This window comes from Truncatella angustata (assembly GCF_020726525.1).
Source record: "Truncatella angustata strain MPI-SDFR-AT-0073 chromosome Unknown BKA67scaffold_10, whole genome shotgun sequence".
NCBI classification, from domain to species: Eukaryota; Fungi; Ascomycota; class Sordariomycetes; order Amphisphaeriales; family Sporocadaceae; genus Truncatella; species Truncatella angustata.
This window is the reverse complement of record NW_025763390.1, coordinates 730,548-753,404: the sequence shown is the minus strand read 5'-3', so window position 1 is coordinate 753,404 and position 22,857 is coordinate 730,548. Positions and strand designations below refer to the sequence as shown.

General features: G+C 51.6%; 10 protein-coding genes across 10 annotated transcripts; 4 read left to right on the top strand and 6 right to left on the bottom strand.

The window, feature by feature from the left end:
• Positions 1–667: 667 nt before the first annotated feature.
• On the top strand, positions 668–2,884 carry BKA67DRAFT_595447 (uncharacterized protein; the record flags this gene model as incomplete). The annotated part of the gene is made up of 3 exons (XM_046105164.1): positions 668–1,462; positions 1,502–2,582; positions 2,769–2,884. The coding sequence occupies 3 exons, from the start codon at positions 668–670 to the stop codon at positions 2,882–2,884; spliced, it is 1,992 nt and encodes a 663-aa protein (XP_045952501.1).
• An 808-nt stretch (positions 2,885–3,692) lies between these two features.
• BKA67DRAFT_540980 (putative short-chain dehydrogenase) lies at positions 3,693–4,824 on the top strand (the record flags this gene model as incomplete). Its single annotated transcript, XM_046100849.1, has 2 exons — positions 3,693–3,839; positions 3,886–4,824. 2 exons carry the CDS (start codon positions 3,693–3,695, stop codon positions 4,822–4,824), a joined length of 1,086 nt encoding a protein of 361 aa, XP_045952500.1.
• A 41-nt stretch (positions 4,825–4,865) lies between these two features.
• Positions 4,866–6,624, bottom strand: BKA67DRAFT_90909 (uncharacterized protein). The gene is made up of 4 exons (XM_046109540.1): positions 6,144–6,624; positions 5,988–6,089; positions 5,617–5,923; positions 4,866–5,559 (listed from the first exon to the last, which is right to left on the bottom strand). The coding sequence occupies exons 1-4, from the start codon at positions 6,454–6,456 to the stop codon at positions 4,908–4,910; spliced, it is 1,374 nt and encodes a 457-aa protein (XP_045952499.1). The 5' UTR covers positions 6,457–6,624; the 3' UTR covers positions 4,866–4,907.
• A 1,462-nt stretch (positions 6,625–8,086) lies between these two features.
• BKA67DRAFT_695914 (Clr5 domain-containing protein) lies at positions 8,087–9,592 on the top strand (the record flags this gene model as incomplete). The annotated part of the gene is made up of 2 exons (XM_046109326.1): positions 8,087–8,226; positions 8,287–9,592. The coding sequence occupies 2 exons, from the start codon at positions 8,087–8,089 to the stop codon at positions 9,590–9,592; spliced, it is 1,446 nt and encodes a 481-aa protein (XP_045952498.1).
• Positions 9,593–10,156: 564 nt separating this feature from the next.
• BKA67DRAFT_595445 (dienelactone hydrolase) lies at positions 10,157–11,941 on the bottom strand (the record flags this gene model as incomplete). Its single annotated transcript, XM_046105163.1, has 2 exons — positions 10,157–10,402; positions 10,502–11,941. 2 exons carry the CDS (start codon positions 11,939–11,941, stop codon positions 10,157–10,159), a joined length of 1,686 nt encoding a protein of 561 aa, XP_045952497.1.
• Positions 11,942–13,133: 1,192 nt separating this feature from the next.
• On the bottom strand, positions 13,134–14,264 carry BKA67DRAFT_595444 (ubiquitin fusion degradation protein; the record flags this gene model as incomplete). Its single annotated transcript, XM_046105162.1, has 1 exon — positions 13,134–14,264. One exon carries the CDS (start codon positions 14,262–14,264, stop codon positions 13,134–13,136), a length of 1,131 nt encoding a protein of 376 aa, XP_045952496.1.
• Positions 14,265–15,129: 865 nt separating this feature from the next.
• Positions 15,130–16,446, top strand: BKA67DRAFT_540975 (uncharacterized protein; the record flags this gene model as incomplete). The annotated part of the gene is made up of 1 exon (XM_046100848.1): positions 15,130–16,446. One exon carries the CDS (start codon positions 15,130–15,132, stop codon positions 16,444–16,446), a length of 1,317 nt encoding a protein of 438 aa, XP_045952495.1.
• A 2,164-nt stretch (positions 16,447–18,610) lies between these two features.
• BKA67DRAFT_695911 (uncharacterized protein) lies at positions 18,611–20,276 on the bottom strand (the record flags this gene model as incomplete). The annotated part of the gene is made up of 4 exons (XM_046109325.1): positions 19,781–20,276; positions 19,210–19,584; positions 18,954–19,142; positions 18,611–18,896 (listed from the first exon to the last, which is right to left on the bottom strand). The coding sequence occupies exons 1-4, from the start codon at positions 19,942–19,944 to the stop codon at positions 18,611–18,613; spliced, it is 1,014 nt and encodes a 337-aa protein (XP_045952493.1). The 5' UTR covers positions 19,945–20,276.
• On the bottom strand, positions 20,052–20,276 carry BKA67DRAFT_582894 (uncharacterized protein; the record flags this gene model as incomplete). The annotated part of the gene is made up of 1 exon (XM_046104029.1): positions 20,052–20,276. A coding segment is annotated over one exon (225 nt), but the record flags the coding sequence as incomplete, so codon positions are not given.
• A 1,497-nt stretch (positions 20,277–21,773) lies between these two features.
• BKA67DRAFT_540972 (uncharacterized protein) lies at positions 21,774–22,609 on the bottom strand (the record flags this gene model as incomplete). The annotated part of the gene is made up of 2 exons (XM_046100847.1): positions 21,774–22,469; positions 22,541–22,609. The coding sequence occupies 2 exons, from the start codon at positions 22,607–22,609 to the stop codon at positions 21,774–21,776; spliced, it is 765 nt and encodes a 254-aa protein (XP_045952492.1).
• Between the last annotated feature and the right edge of the window lie 248 nt (positions 22,610–22,857).

Below are 22,857 nucleotides of genomic sequence, written 5' to 3'. Positions count from 1 at the left end.
GAGGAACTCCCTCTAATGATAGTGTTCATTACGGAAATTTGGAACTGTACTTGGTATAGGAAAGGCGCGCGCCACGTGCCGTCCGTTTGCTCAGCCCAGGCTGAAAAAAATATCTGGACAATGCTTGCATAAATGCGACAATAGGGTTGGAATAGAGAAAATAGGAGATTGTCCCATAAATCATGGCCCTGATGAATCGCCCAGGTGCCTCACCGGGACTATTGAGGGTTGCCGAAAGGTTTTGTAGCTCGGTGGGTCTTGGAACTTTGAATTGACCGAGCGATGTGAGTCAAACGGCAACTATACTAACTACAGTAGCTAACTAGTGCTTAGGTTAGACTAGTGTGAGGACAGCTGCGCCTACCTGCACTGGCTCGGCCGGGTTACTTCCTCTTTGGCTTGATGGTTAGTATTTGCAGACTCGGGCAAACATGCTCCATAATACACAATAAAAATATAAAAGTTGAACGATGTCTTCCATTTCATGGTATTCTGATTCATCTGCACGCGCCTTGCAAAGCTTTCCTGACTCTTGCAAGGTTGTTGCTTCCGGAGGTTCACGAATCGGCATTTTATTCCTTCTCAACTATAACAACAAACAGCACACGATCTCTCAACACATAAAATCAACTCATTAAGATCGTCAGAAGTTACACAAACCGGCAACATGGATAATCCTCTGGCAGAACCATCAATCTCCGGTGGCGGCCTCCAGAAGCGGCTGTTGCAGGATATTGACGAGCTTTGTCGCAAGCCATACCCAAATATTGAACTGCACGTTAATGGCGAAGATCTTACACATCTTTGCTTGATTCTCTCGCCAATTGCCAGAGAAAAGCTGCATCTTACCATTGACGGTCTCAACTGGTTCCCGCTCCGTTCGCCAAGAGTAAGAATGGATACAAATGTCGTCCACCCAAATGTCATAGGTCACTACATTTGCGCGTCCATTCTCAATACTGCCGAGGGCTATACTCCAGCCTATACGTTGAAAACTATCGCCATTCAACTTTTGAGTTTCTTCAGCAGTGACAACATTGAACAGAGCTACCCTGGTGAGCACGTCAACCTGGAAGAATATCGCAGGAATGCCCTCCGCTCTGGTCGGGACAAGTGGGGTCCAGTCCGTCGGGAGGATCCTTTCAGTTGCCATAAGTGTCACTTTGGCGAAGCCCAAGTACTAGCTAAGAGGGAAATCCCTGGAGCTACTTATGTTTCAAACGCACCCGGGAAGAGATCGAGTAGACGCAAGAAGACCGGCGTCGCGACACAAAGCTCATCCGCCCAGAGCACGAATGGTTCGCCTAGCTCTGGCGACTCACTCAGCCACCCACGCATTGTGGAACTCAGTCGTGATCTCACTATGCAAATCAGCAAAATCCCCAACGAGATCCTGCTGATCATTCTTAAGAAGATTGAAGACTTTGAGGACCTCACCAACTTTGCTCGTGCATGGCCCCGTGTGAGTCAACTCATAACGCAGTTTGATGTGTTGCGACAGCGGGAACTCCAATGTTTTGTGTTGAAAAAGTCGTACCGAGAAGTCGACCTTGGCGTAGGTGTCCACGGCAACAACGAGGGGATCAGCTCTGAGTTCGACCTTCTGTCACACGAGGCTTTCCTTCAACATGCAATTCGGCATTCGGTTCATAGAGTTTACTTCGACTGTTGGCTTCCTCTGCCCATTTCACGACCACATTGGCGCCGGGTTAGACTCAATGCCCACCAGTCATTGGAAAGGATGAAAGCATATCAATGCATCAAATTTGAACAGCCCACAAACGCACAGGTCTTGTACCAGTTTATGACGGAGATTGTCATTAGACTGAACAACGTGGAAGTCGATCGCCGGGGCCGCCACAATTCTAAGTCTACTCTAAGACATGCATCAGACAAGGCCATCGAGTCATACTTTCACCTCTTCCATCTTCTTGTCTGCCTCGCCTCGGAAGATATTACCATAGTGCGCACGGCAAACCGATTACTCGTTCGATTCCAAGGAGGTCGGCGATCTAAGACTGACGTCCCCAACCTCGGCCACCTTCTCGTCGCTATGCTCATTAGCGATGTCGAAGTCACACCCGAGTTACGCAAGGCTATCGTGACCGAGGCCATTACACGCAACGTGGTTTGGATGCTCAAGTCCAAACCGCAGCTTGCCTACAAAGAACCGGATGAAGTCTCAGCCTACCGTCTTAACAAAACCTTTGAGGTCTCGCGCACCTCTTACCGTCTTCTCATGTTCTCCGAGCTTTTCCGCCGGACCGCGCGGCCCAATCATGAGCCGCTCAGCGTCATTCGTGAACAACTTTTTGACAGGCATGGTGGCCCGCCCCAGGGTGCAGCAAGTCATGTCGCAGCAGAAGTCCGGAGGTTACATGGTGTGAATGATTTCACGCAATTTATGCGTGAGATGGGCTTCGCAGCTGTGCCCACTGCAGCCAGCTTCACTAGCTTTTTGCGCCGTACCATGGACGAGAGTGTGAAGGAGGGCTACTCAAAAGAGCCCCTTTCCCAGGCGCTGGCACTGGCTCTTCGACTGCCGTTCGATCCCACGGTTGGTGTTAGGCCGGAGCTGAGGAGTACTTTTCGGAGTTGGATGAAGGATGACGGCACTTTTGTGTTGCCACGAATTCCGCCCTCGCGCTTCAACTTCTTCCCTGAGAAGCAGGGTCATGTCAAAAGTGGTAAAAACCACGGTGGTAGCAACCGTGGTAGTAGGGGCGGCCGAAGATAAACGGTGAAAAGACTGAGTACCTTTCGCACAGCCATTGATGAGAGCGTTGCGATATATCTGGTTGATATTGTGGGTGCGCTGAAAGAAGCGAATGCACTTCTATTTCTCACATGGCCTGAGGCTGAAAAATTGCCAAGGTATGTTTGAAGTATCACCAAGATAGTCAAGTATCTAGTTTGATAGTATAACGCGAGGCATTTAATGACACACATGTGAGCATGAATTAGGGCTTAGGAATCGATGTTCCATGTGCCAATATCAGTTCAGTGAGTCTTATAGTTTTATCCATCGACCGTCTTAACTACGGTAACAAGCCCAGAGTCTTGGTCAAATTGTAAAAGTGTGTTCTGTTCCCTGGGAATACTTAACATCTGATACTTATTCAATCGGTGCTCACACCGCTGGTTCAAGAGGACAACTGTAAGCCTCACTATTGCTTATTGAGGCATGTCATATCGAGAAATGTTAAATCATACCCATCTCATGCGAGTTCACCGTGGCAAGCAAATGACGCTAGCTTGTGGCATGCATAGAACAAAGTTGGCTATAGTACACGGTAACCGCATTTGGAAGTAAGTCTCCCATTGGACGAAGCTCAGCAGGCCGCTCCCATGCCCGATAAACCCCGGCGCGCATAACGTAAACCACCATACCACTTTAGGCACCAAATCTCTTATTGGTTGGGCTTAATATTCAGACTCCGACACAAGTGATGCATGGCCTTGTGGTACAATCCGGTATATCCGTATTTGTGATGACATTGTGTCGGGTTGTGGGATTTCGCGATCGCCCGTGGCATGACCGTAGGCGGTATCCTACCGGAATGATCAAGTATATAACCTAGCCGCTCTCCAGCCAAAGTTCTGAATTGTTCTCATCCATAAGGCACATATCAGTTCTGCAATCAAGACAACGCACCGAAGCATTCCGTCATCAACAAAATTTCCACATCAAAATGACCGCTACCACATACCCAGAGTTCAACGACAAGACTGAAGGTCTTGAGGTCGCTCGTGCTTTTGCAGATTCCGTCCGTGGCAAGACCGCCATAGTGACAGGCGTCAACGCCAAAGGAATTGGCTTTACCACCGCTGAGGCCCTGGTAGGCGCACCTCAACTAGCATGCTCCAAGCAACTAACATCCATAGGCTTCTCAATCTCCTGCCCACTTGATCATTGCCAGCCGGACGCCATCCAAAAACAAAGAAACCATTGAGACTCTCAGGGCCAAGTTCCCCGATGTGGACTACCGTTCGCTCGAGATCGATCTCTCCAGCCAGAAGGCTGTCCGCGGTGCAGCCGCAGAAGTATTGTCATGGGCCGACGTGCCGACTATTGACATCGTCATCAACAGCGCGGGAATCATGAATATCCCCGAGCGCACCATCAACGAAGACGGCATCGAGATCACGTTCGCCACCAATCACATCGGCCACTTCCTGTTCACCAACCTGATCATGCCGAAGCTCATCAAAGCCGCAGAAGCGAACCCGACCAAGGGCGCGACGCGCGTCATCAACGTCTCTTCGCTCTCGCCCACGGTGGCAACCATGCGCTGGTCCGACCTGAACTTTGAAAAGAAGAACAAAGATCTGCCAGAACAAGAGCAGCCCGCCTATGACTTTCACCGCTCTTGGGGTTCAGAGGATCCGGAAAACCTTTCTTACATCCCGGTGGAAGCGTACAGCCAGAGCAAGGTCGCCAACGTCCTATTTGGCATAGGTTTGACCGAGCGGATGTTTGAAAAGTATGGCATTCTGGGACTATCACTGCACCCAGGCATAATCCCAACAGAATTATCGAGGAGTGCTTCACCACACGTGATAGCTGCCGTGGGTAAGTTGTTGGAAAAGGGAATGTATCAATTCAAGACTCAGGGTGCTGGTGCAGCGACAAGTATTGTCGCGGCACTTGATCCGAAGCTGGGAGCGCCAGAACGCCGGCCTGGCAAGAAGGAAAATTATGGCGCCTTTTTGTTGGATTGCCAGATTAGCGATTTGCCGGTTCCCTTAGCGGTCTCGAGCACTGAGGCCGAGAGGTTGTGGAAGTTGTCCGAAGATTTGGTTGGACAGAAGTTTAAATGGTAAGATGATACGCCCGTATTAGCTCAGGTACACCGGGAACCATACGTTCCCGATACATAGTCATTCCAAACAGCACAAGTCCCTGGTTATAGCATATCCATAATAAATCGACCCGCCTCATCGTGCATTTCATTGATCCATGGGAAGCTTCGGAGCCGTTTCAAAACACCCTCGAAATCTTTGATGCCCAGTTTTCGAACCAGAGTTCGGAGTTTAGGCAAGAGCCAAAAGCCATCGGGATCGGCCAAAACCCAAATACCGCCAATAAACATCACCCAAAGAAGGAGATTATCGTATTCGCCACATCCATACATTTCCTCGTACTCGAGCACTTCTCTGAGGTGACGGGAGACCAGAGGATAGTGCCAGATCCGGCGACCGTCCCACTGCATAAATAGGGTCATCATAAAAGTTGTCAGGCCGATATGATAGGCACTTTCCATGGGCGTACCACATCGGAGTGCTTTTAGTGGCTGAAATTGGTTCAAGCGACAACAGATTGACACCAACGTCTCCTGAAATGTGATGACATCATAGGCAGGGAAATTTAAGCATTGGTTGACCTGTGCTGAAAAGTTAAGGGCATCCACGAGGATCCTACGCAAATCTGGAGCCATGTCTCCATCCAAGTAGGATGAGGAACTCAACACATGATGAACGTCCGTTTGACTTGAAGGTAGGCAATCCCAAAAGAACAAAACAGGACCCCCATTTTGGAGAGCATGGCATATATCCATTCTTGGAAATTGAGTACATCAGCAAACGCGCTTATGAGATGGGACAGGTTATGCCTACTTGCAGATCTTCAGCAGCAGCGGGAGATTGCTGTTGAACTCGTTCAAACCACCTCGGAGCTGCACCATTTTCGTGAGGCCGGCATAGTGAATTTCAGCACCTGCCTGATCATGTCGCATCTCTTCTTGAAGAATGAGGGAGATAACCAACGAGAGTGTCGAATCTGACAAAGCTTCCTTGCCCCGTAATCGTTCGTTGACCAGACACAAAACTTCCGAAAGAAAGTATAGACCTCTAGGAGAATCAGGATTATCGCCGAAGAAGAATCCGTTGCAGGCGTCCATCAAGGCAATACTACAGCGGGATGCTAAAAGTTTATTTGAACAATCAGCCTAATTGGAGGCTTCATTCTAGTAGACAGGTTTACGCACCCGCCTCGTCCGTGAACATCAACTGGAGCCACATGTACCTCGCTTCATCTGGCGATACACCTAGCCGAGGGGGATACATCTTCTCTGCGACAGAAGTGAGGACTAAGAGGATTATATGTAAGAAAATATAATCAGCACCGTAGTTCAGACACTTACATTGACTGATTATCCGTAGAGATGGCGCCGTAAGTACGACCGGCAAGGAACAGGCGAGAAAGACATTTCCGTGAGGTCTAGGGATTGTAATTAGGTTTTCACAGACTGAAAAATATCCGGGATTCGAGTGCTGAGCTAAATTTGTTTGGGCAGGATACACAAGGTGTCGAGGCTTCGCCAATTGTTTTAGTTTCGAAGGTCGATGCAAAGTCTTCCCAGCGTTCTTGCCTTTCATTGCATGGCTGCGTATGGCTTTCTTGGTGGCCCTGCTAGGCCCAAACCCATCTACGAAGCAATATCTGTTCTCCATCATTGTTAAGATAGCCCTTTTTGCGAACCGGCGACTTGAGTGAGAGTTGCCACGTTGGGTGTCAAGCTGTGGACTTGAAGCGAGGGACCGTCCCAGTGAAGTACATAAGCCGCGGCAATAAGCGGAGGTAGCCGGCGTTAGCAAACATGCTGTTCTTTGACTCCTCAATGCAGCATTGTGGCACAAAAGAACGTCAGCTCAAAATGTTGTCTACATGGATCTATCATGAAAACCGACATCGTTAGCGATCTCTAAAGTTTGACCGGGTCAAATCAGCCTGCAACTCTCGCCGCGAAATCAATTTCTTGCGAATATTGTCATCAAGCACATTATCATAACCATGCCCAAATTTTGTGGGCTATAATCTTCAACCAATTCATCCAAACTATTCTCCAGTTCCTAGAAGCAGCTAAAAATGGTTGATAGTTGCACGCTTGGATACGTCATCTTACTCCGAAAGATCACGAGCAGGGGCATGTGACTGCCTTCTTCGTACTTGTGAAATCTCCAAAATGAGCTTCAGGATTAATCCGGAGAGCCCACCACGAAAGAAATTGCTCGTTGATTGGCGATGAGCTATTGTGTCTTGCAGCTCAGCAAGAAGTCGCTCACTCGAGCTATGTTGCGGGTACTACTAGCTAGCCATTTCGACATCGTTAGTGATAGTATCGGGTAATTAGGGAGAATATCCAAATAGTAGCTACAAAATTTCATGGAAGTATTCTGTTGGGTGATCGTCAAGAGTTTATTCCGATCCTGATGTAATTTGCAGCTCTCGAGGGCTCGATCATGGCAGGGGATGCCATCCGACTTCTGTGCATTCGGGGCTTGGGACGAGTACGACCGAGCAATCACTCTGGTTAATCCTCGTCGTAGTGGCGAAAAAGCAACTAATACTTAGGATACGATGGCAATTGTGCTTCAAGGCTTTAGGTGCGTACTGTCCTCTAAAGGCCTAATAAAAGTATTAAACTTGGGCGTAATAGGTGCGAGATCTATATACGGCGTAAAAGTAATCAAATCGTCGTTCAAAAGTTTCGGATTTGACAGACACCCCTCCCAAGCGCGAATTGCGCAGAGCCGTATCATTCCGCACTTTCGACGCATGACGAGCTGACCAAAGTTGAATTACTCATTCAGCATTCAGTGGTAAATTCATGCCGACAACCCATCAAACTTCCTCTCAGGATTTTGCCGTTTACTGCTAGCCTGATAGCATTTGAAAACAAGCTCCTGATGCCCTGGCGTCTAAAAACGCATTGCAGGCGCGAAGAATCCCTGCCACTTAACTACTGTACAAGAAGCGATTTTCGGAAGTGTGACTTTCAAACTTCAACACTTAAGCGCGTTTCGGCCACCCTGCGTCTTCTCTGGCTTCAGTGAATGTTATCAGAGAGAGTCTCCTACACAAAACCATTTTCCGGCATTGGTGAAGTGTGGCACGAGTCGGACTCCATTCTCTCCCAAGCAGATGGATCATGGGCCCAGGGAGCATACGCTCGAATGCCGCCCTCGTTCTTGTCGCGCAAGCGCCTCAATTAGAGCCATGTTCAAGTGCAAAGCACTCACTGCACCGCATGTCGACAGCGCCAGATTCGCGGTGCGGCCGCATATCACATCAATGCCAGCTACTATGTCCTATGGAGGAAATCAAGTTTCGAGCAGAGACCTAGAGCTCTACAAGGACATGATAATTCGTCTTTACTGGTGCGAGGACAGGACGTTGAGGGAAGTGATGCATATCATGAAAACTGAGCACCGCTTCCACGCCACGTACGCCCACCCACCACCGATGTCATGCTGCCAAAGATAGACTTACCGATACTTGAACAGGACGAGAATGTACAAGTCTAAATTCAAGGAATGGGGCCTGGCCAAGTACCTAAGTCAACAGGAAGAGCATCGTATCAGAGCGCAGATCTATACTGGCACCCAGATGCATCCACGTACGATCCATGGACGTGTAGTTGGCTCTAAGAGATTCGAGAAAGCGCTGCACCAGGACCGCTCAATGATAGATGCCATGCGTCGGGTACCGACGGTTTCATCGTTCCCGACATCATCGCATTGTTTACAAGCACCAACGGTTCTTTATCAAGCCGAGAGTGCGATTCATGCCATGCACGCTTATACAGACTTTTGTTTCGAGACTTTGGTATGGGAGTTGGCCAGTCATGAGTTCAATGATAGCCTAGAGCGAGCCTCTTCATGGTGGATGTGTATCAGACGAGCGGCGAGATTATTAGAGCAGCAGCGCGATTCTCCAGATGGGTTTCGATTGCTCCACATCTGTCTTGACAGATATGGCCAACTACTCATCCTTCAAGACCCTATATTCTTGACTGCCACTCTATCAGCGGTCCTCCAACTCGATGCCATAGGACGCGAGCTTGCTGAGTCGCTCGTGAGATACGTTGTGGGCCTCAGCGAAATCAAGCTGGGTCTTGCTCATCCATTGACTGTGCTCTGGAGTCAACTAAGGGCCACCGGCGTGTCGCGGGCTCATAATCTTGCAAGCGTGGCTCTTAGAGCTCATTATGATAGCCTCGCGCACCATTTGGAGCCGGGTCCAGGTGCCATCACGGTCTTCCAAGTGCGTGGCCTACGGCAGCTTGCACTATTCGGAAAGACACCAGTTAAAGCAGTTGAGGAAAAGTTCGTTGAGCTGCTAGCGGACCTTGAAGGTAGTGATACAAGGTCTAACGTTGATGATGTTCTCATCGATTTCGTCGGCGCGACGCGAACAAAGCTGGTCGAGGAATCGATCAAGCACGCTCGGGCTCATGGCAGCTTTTGGGTGGCACCTGAACGACTCGAGGACAACCAAAATAGTTTGATCTTCTATCAGAAGATTAGAAAGGAGATAACGAAGGAGCTCAGTACGAATCCAAAGCCGGCAGTGCTCGGCGAGCTGTTGCAGGGCTCTACGATCGAAAAGCAGACCGAGGAAATCTACAGACTCACGGACCAGCTCCTTGACGTATATCGGCATCATCTCTTCACAAATAACAAAGAAAGTGCCGTAAGGTGTGGTCTCAGGCTCAAACGGATTTCACAATATCTTATGGCTGGAATCAAGCCTCTAGCTCCGCAGCTAAGCGCGAAACGACTAAAAGAATATAATAATCACGGCTTTTGAGAGGCTTTCAGGAGGCTTTACCGTAGCCCCAGATTCACTGAGCCTATTTAATACCAAGTCTCGCCATCGCTGTGTGTCGTCCCGAAGCTTCTGCGGTGAGTTCACATATGGTACCATACTTCCAGATTGGAAGGATATCTGGATCGTTGACCACTTGTATATCGACTTTCGATACTGCAACTGCAACTTCCCGATTCGAATTTCGACCCACACGGTTTAGGCCCCACGCCGGCAAGGCGACTCTCTGAATACACGCTCACAGGCACTTGGAGAAGCCACTCGGTTGATTTTGACTGGGGCATGAGCTGACTCTTAGTCTTCCTCTGATTTGTGCTACAAAGTGTAAGTGACTTTTAGGACCACCGCTTCACGGCTCGTCCCAAGCATTAAAAAGTCATGATTAATAAAATAAACGAACACAACACATGCTGAAACCTTAACCGCAATCTCATGACGAAATGGGTCGTCTCATGGAAAGAGTCATCTGCGTGGTATGAGATATGCTTATTTGTGCATTGGATATTCACCCTCGTTTTATTTTGGACATTGCGGCCCGGTACTGTCTCAGAACCCTTCCCGGTCTTCGGTATCCTCCATAGTCGTAGCCTGTGGCCCGGCAGCCCGTCCCCGTCCCCGCGAACTTTCAACTTGCTTCCCCTTGCCTTTCTGAGAAGGCTGTTGCTGCTGTTGCTTCTTCCCGTTCGGCTTTTGTGACGGTTTTTGCTGCTGCTGTTGTTGATTCCCGGGCGCCTTGCCATTTGCATTTTGCTGAGGCTTCTGCTGTTGCTGCGGCTGTGCCTGCTGCTGTGCCTGTTGATTCTTCTTCCCGTTTCCCGTGTCCAGAGGTTCCGACTTCACCGGCTTGTATGTCTGCTGGCTCGGCCCGCTGCCTCGCCCGATATCCTCCACCTCGTCGTCGGTCCCGTAATACCCGCCCTGCTCCGCATCGCTGTCGTGGCGCTTATCGTTGTCATCGGCGTGCTTCCTGGTGTCGTGGCGCGTCGCGTTATCGTCGTCGTCTCCGTCGTCGTCACTGTAGTCCCAGAACTCGGGCAGCAGCTCGTTGTCCGCTTCGCCGTCCGCATCGTCGTACCCGCCCTCGATGATGCGCTCCGCGGGCTCCTTGCCCACCACCGGCAGCCTCTCCACGCCCTGCTCCTTCAGCTTCTTCGGCACCATGCTCGGCTTGAGCAGCCCGACCTGCACCAGCACGCTCGCCTGGTCCCAGTATATGTGCTCGTGGTACAGCTTGCCGCCCCTCAGCGTCACGATGCTGACCAGCATGATCTCGACGTGCTTGTGCGTCGGTGGGATGCCCGGCAGGATCCACGGCATGCCCTGGGAGTGGTCGAACGAGACGTGCAGCTCGTCCACGACCCGGTTGGCGCTGCTGGTCCGCGAGATGAGCGTGACCTGCAGCGAGTCGGGGTTGCTGTCGAGGAAGAAGTCGCCGTAGAACCGCGAGACCTCCTCGGTGCCGATGCCGCCCACGAGCGTGGGCATGAAGGTCGTGTGCGGGGTGTGCGCCGTCGTGTACGTCTTCATGAGCCTCTCCTCGTCCTTGGCGAAGAACTTGCTCTCCATGTTCTCCTCCACCACCCCGTTGACGTTGGTGTCCCACCGGAACGCCTTCCGCGCCGCCGCCAGGCTGCGGTCCCACGCCAGGTCGCCCGCGACCTTGTCGTACGAGTCCAGGTCCCGCTCCGCGAACCCCGGGTCCGCGTCCGGGTAGCTGAAGGCCGAGAAGGCCATGCGCACCAGGCAGCCCGTCCCGACGCCCCGGTCGATGCGCGTCCTCCTGATGCGCTTCTTGCCCTGGATCCCCGCCATCTGGCTCTGCTTCACCACGCCCACCGAGTCGCCCGCCAGGTGCACCAGCACCTGCACGCCTCCGGGGTAGCGCCCCTTGGGGTCCGGGATCCGGGTCGGGTAGTACGCGACCAGCAGCGCGAGCTTGAAGTCCGGGTTGTTGTCCAGCATGTGGAAGTGCTCGAGGCACTGGCTGGCGGCCTCGCCGTAGGCGACGATGCCGAAGGTCTCGCAGGGGCCCAGCCCCTGCCTCCGGAGGCCGTCGAGCCGGAGCTTGTACTCCTTGCCGCCGGCGCCCATGGGGAGGTAGTCGACGCGGAAGCCCTCGGCGCGCCACTCGGCGAGAGTCTGGCCGTCGAACTCGTCGTCCTCGGACGTGACGTAGAGCCTGGGCGGGCTCCGCGGGAACTCGTCCGACAGGAACCCCGGGTCGTTGTGGTTGGGCCCGTTCATGTTGTTGGCGATGATCTGGACGTTGCGGTTCGACTCCCCCGGCTTGGGGATCGCCGCGTCCAAAAGGCCCGGCACGTTGATGTTCATCTTTACGCCCCCCAAATTACCACTACTACTTGTTGCGAGGTTATAGTGTATATGTACAGTCAAAGATTAAAAAGAAATTTGACAGCGGTGAGTTATTCGATGAGATTCAATAACACATCATGAGCTTTCTTTTGTTGTTGCATGAGATTTTAGTGTCGTCAGCATTGCCGCCGAAGCTTTCAACATTATAATTCGAGATGCCATGATTGAAAACAGGTTCGCGTGACCCGCATGACGTCACCTTCCAGCTATAAGCCTAACCGTGACAGCGTGCTAACGAGTCTCTTTGCCGAGCTATCGAGAAGCGTCTCGGAGAGCACCTAGATTTCGAGATGTATTCGTACGGGACGTGTATGGATATCGGAGAAATACCTAACTAGACATTTCTGATGTCTTGGCCATATAATGTATAGTGTTACCGGTATCTGGAACAACGAGACCGTAAGTGCGCCCGCGGGAAGGTTTGCGGGCTCTAGTTTGTGTTTGCCGACCAATAAAAACAAGGGTGCAGATTGTCTCACTCGCATGGCGGCTCCATACATTCGGGCAAAGGACTCGATGGGAAATGATTGGCATAGGTAGCAAGCATTCACTTTGTCTTGAAGATAGGCGCACCTCAGCAGGTAAGTCAAAAGTCATCGGGTAAGTAACACCTTTTTCTTGGGCTCTTTTTTTCTTCTTGTTCTTTTTTTGGTTTTACCGCCAATAACCCCTGTGTCTATAGAACGTACGGCATCGTTCAGGCGGGCTTCATATTGTCTGGTGCATACATTGTGTCCGCAATGGCCTACAGAAGCCATAGCATTTGGACGATGTATTACGATCGCTGAAGCGAATTTTGAGTCCTGTGTTCCGCGCTCACATGGCGGGGAATACATTATTAGCCGATGTTCGAGCCATGGGCCGGGAGAGGTATTCCGCTCGCCACGAGGATACTCTGCAGTGAATTGTGATGCTTGTCGCTGTAAGTGGCCTGTCACAGTGGAGATCATAAACAATCCCCGCGACACGAAGCATTGATACTGATATAATAGTCCGATCCCACAACAGAGGTCGAGTCTGCGTCGAAAGTGAAATCAGAGCTATGTTCATAGCAATGGATCTTCGCAATTATCGTAAGTCTAAAGACATGCTTAATGGCCAAAATCACCCGATCCTAGAACGCCGCCAAATGCACAAATCCGTCTGCCCACTATGCCGTACGCCCATCTAACCGACGGCCGCCCCCGTCTGGCTTCTTCTCTGGGGCCTTCGGCTTCTCGTCCTCGTCGCCTTTCCTCTTGATAGCGCCTCCCCTAAGAGTCTGCCCCTGGCCCTCGAAGCGTGGCCTGTTGGCATTCTCCTTCTCCGCCTGCTTGTCTGCGTCCGTCTTGACGGGCTTGACTTCGTAGCCGAAGAAGAGCTTGTTGGGTGGGAGACGCAGGGGCTGAGGCCCATTTATCCTCCTCATGGGCTGGGGCGGTGGGTTCGAGGACTTGCCTGCGACGGGGGTGGAGGGCTTCGGGGAGGGGCCCTTGGCACCTTTCTTTGCGTTGAGCTTGTGGCCTTCGCTGATGAAGTGCGAGGCCACTGCCCGTGCACCTGCTGCGGCGTTCGTTCCGTTGGGCTTGATCGCATCGTAGTTGATATCTTGAGCCATAGTCCCCTGGCTGTGCAACAGCCCACCGGCCGGCAGTCCGCCCTGCGTGCTTCTCGGCGTGCTCGTACCGCTACCTGTGCGCTTTTCCGGCTCCACGTAGCCTATTGGGGGTGCGAAGTCGACCGAGACATCTGTTTCGATCATGCTGACGCCCATCTTCTCGGTCACGGGCTTCACCTCGAGCACGGCAATGTCGTAGACCTCATCGTTGTACTTGAAGTTGAAGACATCGCCCTTGGTAAGTGTGGCGAAGTTCCGGAAGGCGTGTTCGAGGACGGCCTTGGGGTCGCTGATCTCGAGGAAGCTGACGGACTGAGGCTGCAGCTTGACCATCTTGGCAGGCGAGAGCGAGGTGGTCCTGATCTGGACCATATCTCCGACGTCGAGGACCAGCGTCTGCATCATCCACTGGGGAATGTATGCGCGGCCCTCCTCGGCGGTGAACTCGAGGACACCGCAGTGGGTGTGCTTCTCCTTGTCGCCGTTGACGAGCTCCATGGTCAGGGGCCACTGGACGTGCAGGCGGGAGATCTTGTTGAGGGCGGACTGGGGCAGGAGGATCTTGGAGCCGTAGTTGAGATCTGGTCGCTCAGCACCGGGGGCCATGACGATGGGGTAACAGCGGTAATACTCGTCGAAGCGCATGGTTCGGCTCGCCATGCCGGAGCGTGCCATGTTGAACATGTGTGCGGGATCGTCAGGATCGTAGGCGTCGAATCCAGGACGGAACTGCGGAGCACATGTGTGCGGTCAGTATTTGCATGGCGAAGTTGCAGTAAGTGATGGAAAGGCAAGGTGACTGGCTAACCATCTTGGGAGTCTAAATTGCAGTGGAACAAAGGTTTGTTATGGGCAAGACGTCGGAGCCAGACAAGGATGCAAAGGAAGGAGGAGTAAGTCTCAGTCGCACGGGGTAATCGAGATGCAGTTGCAGTTGTAGTCGCAGGAGCGGGCGGCGATGATAAGGTCCAAGGGTTGAAGACGAGGATGAGGATGAAGTGGGATGTTAGCTGCCAACCAGACTAGCTGGAGCTCCAAGGCACCCAAGCCTGATGACGAAACCTGGAGGAACCTTAAAAAGATCCCTAACTTAACTTACAGCAAGTTACTGACCTAACCTAGTCTGACCAAAGGTTTATATAACGAACTGCGATGACTAGAACGATATGTGAAATCTGTCTTCGGCTCACCCCAATGTTATCTTACGGGTCTCGATCGAGCATGTTTGGTCGAGGTCACTGGAGAAGACCCGACACGTATGCACTTATACTGCCAATGTACCTAACCTAGTAGTCTGACGTAAATGTAAATGGAAATGCAAAGGAATGTGCGCTATCGTTACCCACTGAAGACAGACAGACATGCATCTTCGGGACTATGCCATTAGCGCAGTCCAGCGCAGTCCCCCGCCTCGAAGCACTAACCTAGAGGCTTACCCCACTGAAGCTCAAGTTAAGCTCTTGGTCCCAGAGTTTGTGGTCTAGTAGCACAGCATTGCTGTCATTGCCTTTTCTAAATATGCTACATCCTCACCCCTCATACCATCACAATGGCCTCGAGATACAGCGCCGCCCGTCCAAAGCGCGCCGGCGAGGCATATGCCCGGGCGCATCATGCTGAGGCTAGCCCCGACTCCAAGAAAGTAAAGTTCGACGTGCGAAATCCCTCCGCCTTGGCCATAGATGCCGGCGACGACGGTGACGACGGCCCGGACGCATACCTCGAGGCAGACGCAGAAGTCATTCGTGGAAGTGCGGCCACCAAGCGAGGGGCTGTAAACATCGACGGCTATGACTCAGATTCAGACCGCGAGGAGATGGGCGCCATTCGAACAGAGAAGAAACCCGACAAGAACGTCGATGATGTAGACGACATGTTCGCTGACGAAGACGGCAACGAGAAAGACGACGACGTCGACCAACCCACAGGCAAAAAGAGCAAGGAGGTCCGCTTCTTGGACAACTCGGAAATCGAAGGCCAGGACCTGAGATCCAAGGGCGGCGGTACCGTCCGCTTAGACGAGGAATCTGACGACGACGAAGACGAGGAGGCCATTGCACTCGCCATACAAGAGGAGGACATCGACGAAGAGGTCGGCGCCGGTGGCTTGAAGAAACATGCCCCCAAGGTCGAGGCATTCAACTTGAGATCCGAGGAGGAGGAAGGTCGTTTCGACGAGTCTGGCAACTTCGTGCGAAAAGCAGCCGACAAAGATGCGCAACACGACCGCTGGCTCGAAGGTCTCAGCAAGAAGGAGATGAAGAAGGCTGCCGAGGCCCACGAGAAGCGCGAGGCGGAGATACGCCAGAAGATGAGAGAAGACGACAACATCTTGACCTCGGACCTCCTCAAGCGATTGATCATTCGCCTGGAACCTACCGAAACAGCCCTGGAGGCTCTGGCAAGGCTCGGAAAGGGGCAGACCAAGACCAAGAGGGTCCCCAAGTGGAAGCAAAAGAAGCAGAAGCAGAAGGACGACGCCATGGATGTCGATGCCGAGAAAGAGGCCGAGGACCCCGAACAAGCTCGTATCAAGGACGCGATCAACGCTATCACCGATGCCGCCGACAAGTTGCTCGCCAGGGAGCGCCCAGACATCTATGATCGAGAACGAGAGGTTCTGGTTCGAGAATGGAGCAAGGAGACCCAAGAGCGCTGGGTCGAGCCAGAGCCGGAAAGGGAGGCTGAGCCTACGAAAAAGATGTGGGAGTACAGATGGACGGATGGTAGAGACGACGCCGCCAAGCAGGGACCCTACGACGGCCCAACCATGAAGGCGTGGCAGGACGCTGGCTACTTCGGAGAGGGCATTGAGTTTAGACAGCTTGGCGATGAGGCATGGTCGAGAGTTGTCAGCTTTGTATGATCTGTCGAACAACAAAGCCAAGTGAAGCAACTTCCCTGCTGGCATGACAATGCGACTTTCCACGATGCCACCACACATTTCCTATGCGGTTGGCGCCTGCTAGGCTGCAATAATGCTGGAAGACTCGCGCACTTCTCATGCCTTGACTCCCATTTCTGCCTTTTTGGGGCTACCCACGACCTTGCATTGTTACCAATATATCCCAGGGGCCTACATGTATGGCTTGGTCGTTGGACTCGAGAGCTTTAAGTTTCGTGCACATGACCTGATCTGACCAATACACAATATTGGTTGTCGTGTCTCTCATCGTTGGCATAACTCCTTGTTCTCATCTTTAAACAACTCAAAACACCCTTATTACACTTGACCAATATTACTCCTCACCATTCCACGGAGACCAATATGACCAACGGCGAGAAGGTCAAAGGTTCATCTGAAGAGCCTGAGGACCATGATTGGTCCGCCAAGCTTGAGCGTGATCTTCTCCTATTCCTCTTCGCCGTTGGTAAAGTGGTCGACAACAGAGTTACGGTGTGGAACGTTGTTTCCGCGCTCATTAGCGTCAAAGGTTACACCAAGACTTGGAACGCTATCAAGTAAGTCTTGACTCATCACTATCAACCAGCGCGAAACCTCGAAGAGCTGATGGATAATAAGACCCGTTGGGTACGGGACCTCTGTGTTAAGATTGCCAGCTTCGATGGACTTTGGAGCAGTGTATCGACGAGATCAACGACGCGATCGAGAAAGCTTAGAAGGACGGTGGTGTTGTTGAGAACCAAGATCCTCTGCATTCGGCGGTAAAGCCGTTTCTCTCGCTACTTCACATGGAGGGCTTTCATCTGGCGCTTCAATCAATCCTCCAGTGCCAGACCAAGCAGTTACCCGTCATCAAGTCCCTACGGATGGAGCGGAAGACTCTCTACTTGATCACAACCCACTTGTCGACCCTCGCCTGCAAGCTTCGTTCTAAACTGATCCTCCCCAAGGCCTAGAATGCATCCCCTCTGATCCACACGTTTGGCCCGTGTTCGATCGTGCTGGTCTGGACATCGGCCCGGGAGGTATTCCATATTGATCCTGATATGACCGACTTTTCCAAGAAATGTGGGAAGGACAGGATTGGCGTGAGGATGCTAAACACCCGTGGGAGAAAAAGATCTGGAGGTTCAGGCTTGAGGAGTGGCACAATTGGCAATGCCACGCATTCTGTGTGATCTGATTTGTGGGAAATCACCATGCCTTCCCCTTTACCTTGTCACCTTGTTCGTCAGAGCATCAGAGGAGATAGAGTGGTGGATGCTGTTTCTAGTTCTTATTTGTTCTTCGCTGGTCGAAGGATCGAGATGCAACATATGATCTGAATAAAGGAAATTCCCACCGATATCAACTAAGATATTATCCTATTAATAATGAATCTCACCGTACCATCGACACTTGATTTCTTCTGCACTTCGTGAACTTGTCGAATCATACCTGTTCGGATTGCAACTGAATTAAAGGAAATGCCTTCAAGCCCATCGAGACACCGTCGACTTATGGCGGCAGAGCATGAGCATCGATCTCCTTTCTAGCAAGGTTTTCTTAGGTACAGCTTACATGGAAGTTTTATCGTTTCTTCAATTAAGCAGATCCTGTTTCATTCTCAGACATTCTTACCTTTCCCAACCAGATCTCAAACGCATTCTTCCCCGCCTCCATAGCTGTGGAAAGTCTTCGTTCCTTCAATTTGGCTCCTCCTGTTTCACTTCCAGGGCTCTTCACTTTTTCGTAGACAGGTATCTAAAGTCATGAAGAGAACAATCCCACACCACTTTCTTCTACCTCTTGATAGCTCTGTTTCTTATAACACTTTTCTCAAGCTCAGACGTAGCAAGGGTGCCATGTCAGCGGCACATCACGAGGACAAAATAGGGATCGTCACATCCATGTCAGGCAGAATCTAAAGCTTAGACGACCAGTTATTGGCTCTACAAGACCATCTCGAGAACCAGGGTCTCGTTTTCTTCATCGCCTCATGCGATGCTCCCATCCTATCCTAGGGTAGTATGTATCGTGTGCCGTGCCTCGTGTCTCGTCATGCAATGCTATGACCCCATGCCAAATGCAAGCCCTTCTCACACCTCAGGGTCCCCCAAGTTTGGGCCTCGCCGGCCCAGCCAGCTCAGGCCCAGCCCTCGCTCTCGTGATGGGCGTCGGAGTCGCCAGCCTCGGGCGCACCGGATTCGCTAGCCTTGGGAGCAGCGGCGTGAGCCTCGGCGCCGCCAGCAGCAGGTCGGTTCAAGCCCCCGAGAGGCGGGGTCTTGCGGGCGCCGGCGCCGTAAGTGTTGTCGTTGAAGGTCGGGACGGCAGGGCGACGGCGGAAGTCGGCGGCGAAGTTGGACTCGCGGGCCGGGGTGGACCAGTCCTCAGAGGGCTCGCGGAGGCCGCGGCTTGGGTTGTTGACGGAGCTAGACCATGTCAGAGATATGGCAGTCAATGTGAAGGGTGTTTGAGGGAAGACCTACGTGCGCCAGGTGTCGACAACGCCGGTGTTGGTCGGGTTGTTGCGGTAGCCGAACGGGTACTGGGAGACGCTGGCGGTGTAGCCGGTGGAGGTGGTAGGGTAGTAGCGGCTGCTGTTCAGATCGCGAGCAGGAGACTCGTGGTTGTATCCGGTCGCGTCGAAATTGGGAGCGCGAGGAGCGCGGCTGACGCTAGGAGGATACAATTAGAAGCTGAGAGATGAAGTGAGGTGGAATGAAAGTGCCAGATGTGACTTACGGAGTGCCCATGCGGCCAGAATAGAACTCGGGCAGGACCTCGACCTCATCGTCGTCATCGTCGCCACCCTTGGTCTCGGCCTTGACTCGCTTGGCGATGTACTCCCCAGAGACGTCGCGATCGTAATCACGAGCGACGCTGTCGCGGTTCCACTGGGGAAACTCGGCCAAGCCTGAGCGAATGTCCATGCCGTTACCGTTGAAGCTAGGTTGGGGACCTGCGTCGGCCTTGCGCTTGCTGCCAGAGCTGGAGCGAGAGCCAGTAGGAGCGCGGGTGCGCTTGGTGGTGGAAGTGCTGGTGCCAGAATCGCTGGTGCCGTGAGTGAAGCTGGGGATGGAGATGTTCTCCTTCTTGCGAAGCTTCATGATGTGCTGCCTAGATGGAAAGACATGTCAGCCTCTCGTGTCCGACACGTTGAAGATTGATAGAAAGAGAAAACGTCAGCTCATGCAATCCCAATCAGCTCATCCAAATGGCAGGTCATGAAACAACATGGCGCCTCCCAGCAAGTGGACGTGGTAGAAAAAGACCTGATCTGGTAGAGTTTAATATCTGAGAGTGGGATAGTTACTTGAATGCAACGACCGAGCACTCGAAGCCTTTCGGCTTAAGCGAGTCGCGGATCTGCTGCCACTCATCATCGTTAGGAGGAGCGACCTGGTAGTATGCGACCAACAAGGCGACATGTGCCTCGTCGTTCCAAATCATACGACCGGATGGCGTGAACTGAACCATGATGATGTTGTTACGGAAGGAGTTCTCAAAATAATGTCAAGAGAGTGTGGTGAAGTAGGGAAAGATAGCCGGCGAAAAAGAACAGTCAACTAAATGGGTGATGATTATCAAGGAAGGAGCATGAGATCTTTCCTGGGTCCCAGATCGAAGATATTGGGATAACCAATTGTGTGATGCAACTGGGTCGAGATAGTGTCGGGTAGGAAAGGAAGAGAGAAACATGGCGAAAAAGAGAGGAAGGTGATAACGGTCGAGAGAATGAGAAGTACGGCGGAAGTACGGCGGAAAAGAGAGGAAGTTGACTTAGGTTGAAGAAAGAGAAGTATGGCGGAAATATAGCGGAACCATGGCGGAAGTATGGCGAAAGTTCGAGGTTGGAGGAATGGGGGTTAGAGGGCATCACCAGTCTCTAGGTGTGGGTTTTCTGCAATCTCCCAACTATCTAATCCGGCCGCAATAGCGGCAGTGGCAGTGGCAGTAGTGACTGGCTGTAACGGTCATCGTGACTGGGACTGTGACAGTTATAGTGTTAGGCACTGCACTCGGTGGTCCATACACACTTATATGTGAGCCTGAGGCCCTACTTAGGACATGAACATACTGCAGGCGAACAATCGCAGCAGGCAACCGCGTCGGATATTCGCTATAAAGTAAAGCATAAAGCAGGTAGCATCGATAGCGTTAACCTACTGTAATGCGGCCCGAGAGAATGTGTGACCCTTGCCAGTCAACTCCATCATTATTCTCGCCTTCTCATTCTCATTCAGCTTAGGCCAGACGTGGTAGAAGAGTGTCGTCAAGACAGAGCTGTGAGCTTTTTCGTCCCATCGAGTGTGGCCGGTGACATTGTTCTCGTTGGAATTTTGAGCTTGGTCCATGGTGACAAGATGGCCTCGCCAAATCAATTGACCGAGGTTATTTTGTTATGTGGTGAATAATTGAATGACCACGAGGCGAGAGGTAGCCTCATCGGATTCTATGAGTGAGGTTTTGTCGTTTATAACGGTGAATGGACGAATGAATCAGGAAATGGAAGCTGGGCCCATCAGATCACAAGCATGGGTTTGTTGTGTTACATCGTGGATGACTGAATGGACCATGACTTTGAAGGCGGCCTTGTCAGATCGACGACAGGGGGTTCGTTTTGTACGATGGATAGATGGAAGGATGGACCAGGAAAGGGTGGCCGGTGGCCCACCAGACTTCGATGTTGGTCAAGTATAACATGCTTAATTAGTCCTGGAATGACGGGCACAACTTCAGTGGACGCATTCTTCTTCAGCGATATACAACATGACAGATCTATTTATGTGCGGGAAGTCGAACGGGACAACTACCTTTCCAAAACAGTGAATTATGCTGTTACAAGCGAGTCACATGATAGTCCGGGATGAAGCTTGAGGCTACACAAATAGCACGGACATGATGTTTTCTGATGTTGGATAATATATTCGCTGCAAAACGACAAAATATATTGCAGATGGGTTCAGCGATTGGGTCCCACAGGACACGGTTCCGAGGACACCAGCAACACTAAATTGGCACGTAAGGCCCGGGCGGGAAGACTTCAGTGTGTATGAATAACGCTTGGTTCATACAAAAGAAAAATGATGAGTACATCTCTTTCGGGTGAGTGAGGATATCTCACTAGACGACTAGAGCACATAATACATATGGCATGACAATCTGTCCAATATGGTCCCAAAAACGCCCCGGGTGAGTGAAACCTAACAACATAAAACTCGTGAAGCGACATGATTTCTTGCTGGCGATATAGCAAGTTCCCTAACCCTAATAATTCATGAGCAACAACTTAATCTGACCAGCACTCAAACAAAACGGTTGTCCCAATGCTCCTGCTTGATACTGACTTCTTCTCCTTCAGCATCCCCAACACCGGGCGCAGAGGTACATTCACCATGGTGGTGCATGCCCTGGTGATCGAAAGTCATCTGCATAGGATCGAATGCGTAAGGGGGCTCGAATGGAGGGAACATGGAATGATGAGACCACAGTTGATCATGGCCAAAGTGGCTCAGAGGAAACTCGTAAGGAGACTGAGAAGTGAGCATCTCCGTTGCCGGGCTGGACATCATTGTTGGTGATGTAGGGTAGGTATCAGTATCGCTACATGGCGTGAGCAGCCGAGGCTGAACAACAGGATGTGTAGCAGCCGCCGGTGTCGTAGACATGCTTGCAGGAGTGAGACGACTATTATAGGTGGGTGGCACTCTCTCCTGCTTGATTCTGGGCGAGGGAGATGGAGCTTCGGTTGACTCGGCTACACTAGCTGAGCCTGCAACAGATTCCGTTTTGACAACATCTTCCTTCTTCGACTTCGAATCTTTGGGTTCCTTCTTGGACTTGGTGACTCTGTTGGCCTTTTCTTTGGTGGTGCGGTTGCGTCGCTGAGGTTCAAGGTTAAGCATCGCTGAGCGAAACCGTGAGTATCTCATTCGGGCAGCATGGCCATTGGTGATTTCTTGAGCCAAGAGAGGGTTGCAGGCGACTTTGTTCCAATCAATCTAGCCACGAGTCAATACCAACGATAATAGTAAAGAATTGAGGCGCGCGATGAAAGATCAAATTGACTTACATCCTTCAGATTCTTCTGTTGCAAGATAGCGAACAGGAATCTTGCCATAACATTATCGTTGTTTGACATGATGTCTGAGTTGTAGCCGAGATGAAGAGAAATTGTGGCCAACGGTTTACTCCAGATCCAAGAGTGCGAGGGTGAAGCCGCTCAAGAAGATATGCACAACCTGGTCTCAGGCGTATCGAGGCAACCGGACGACTCGAGATGAGGCTGGCCGTGGGGTCCAAAAGTGGTGAGGTGACTCATGAAGAGGTATCTAGTGAAATTCGGTGAGATGTGTTCAGTGATATATGTTACTACCTCTCATTGAACCT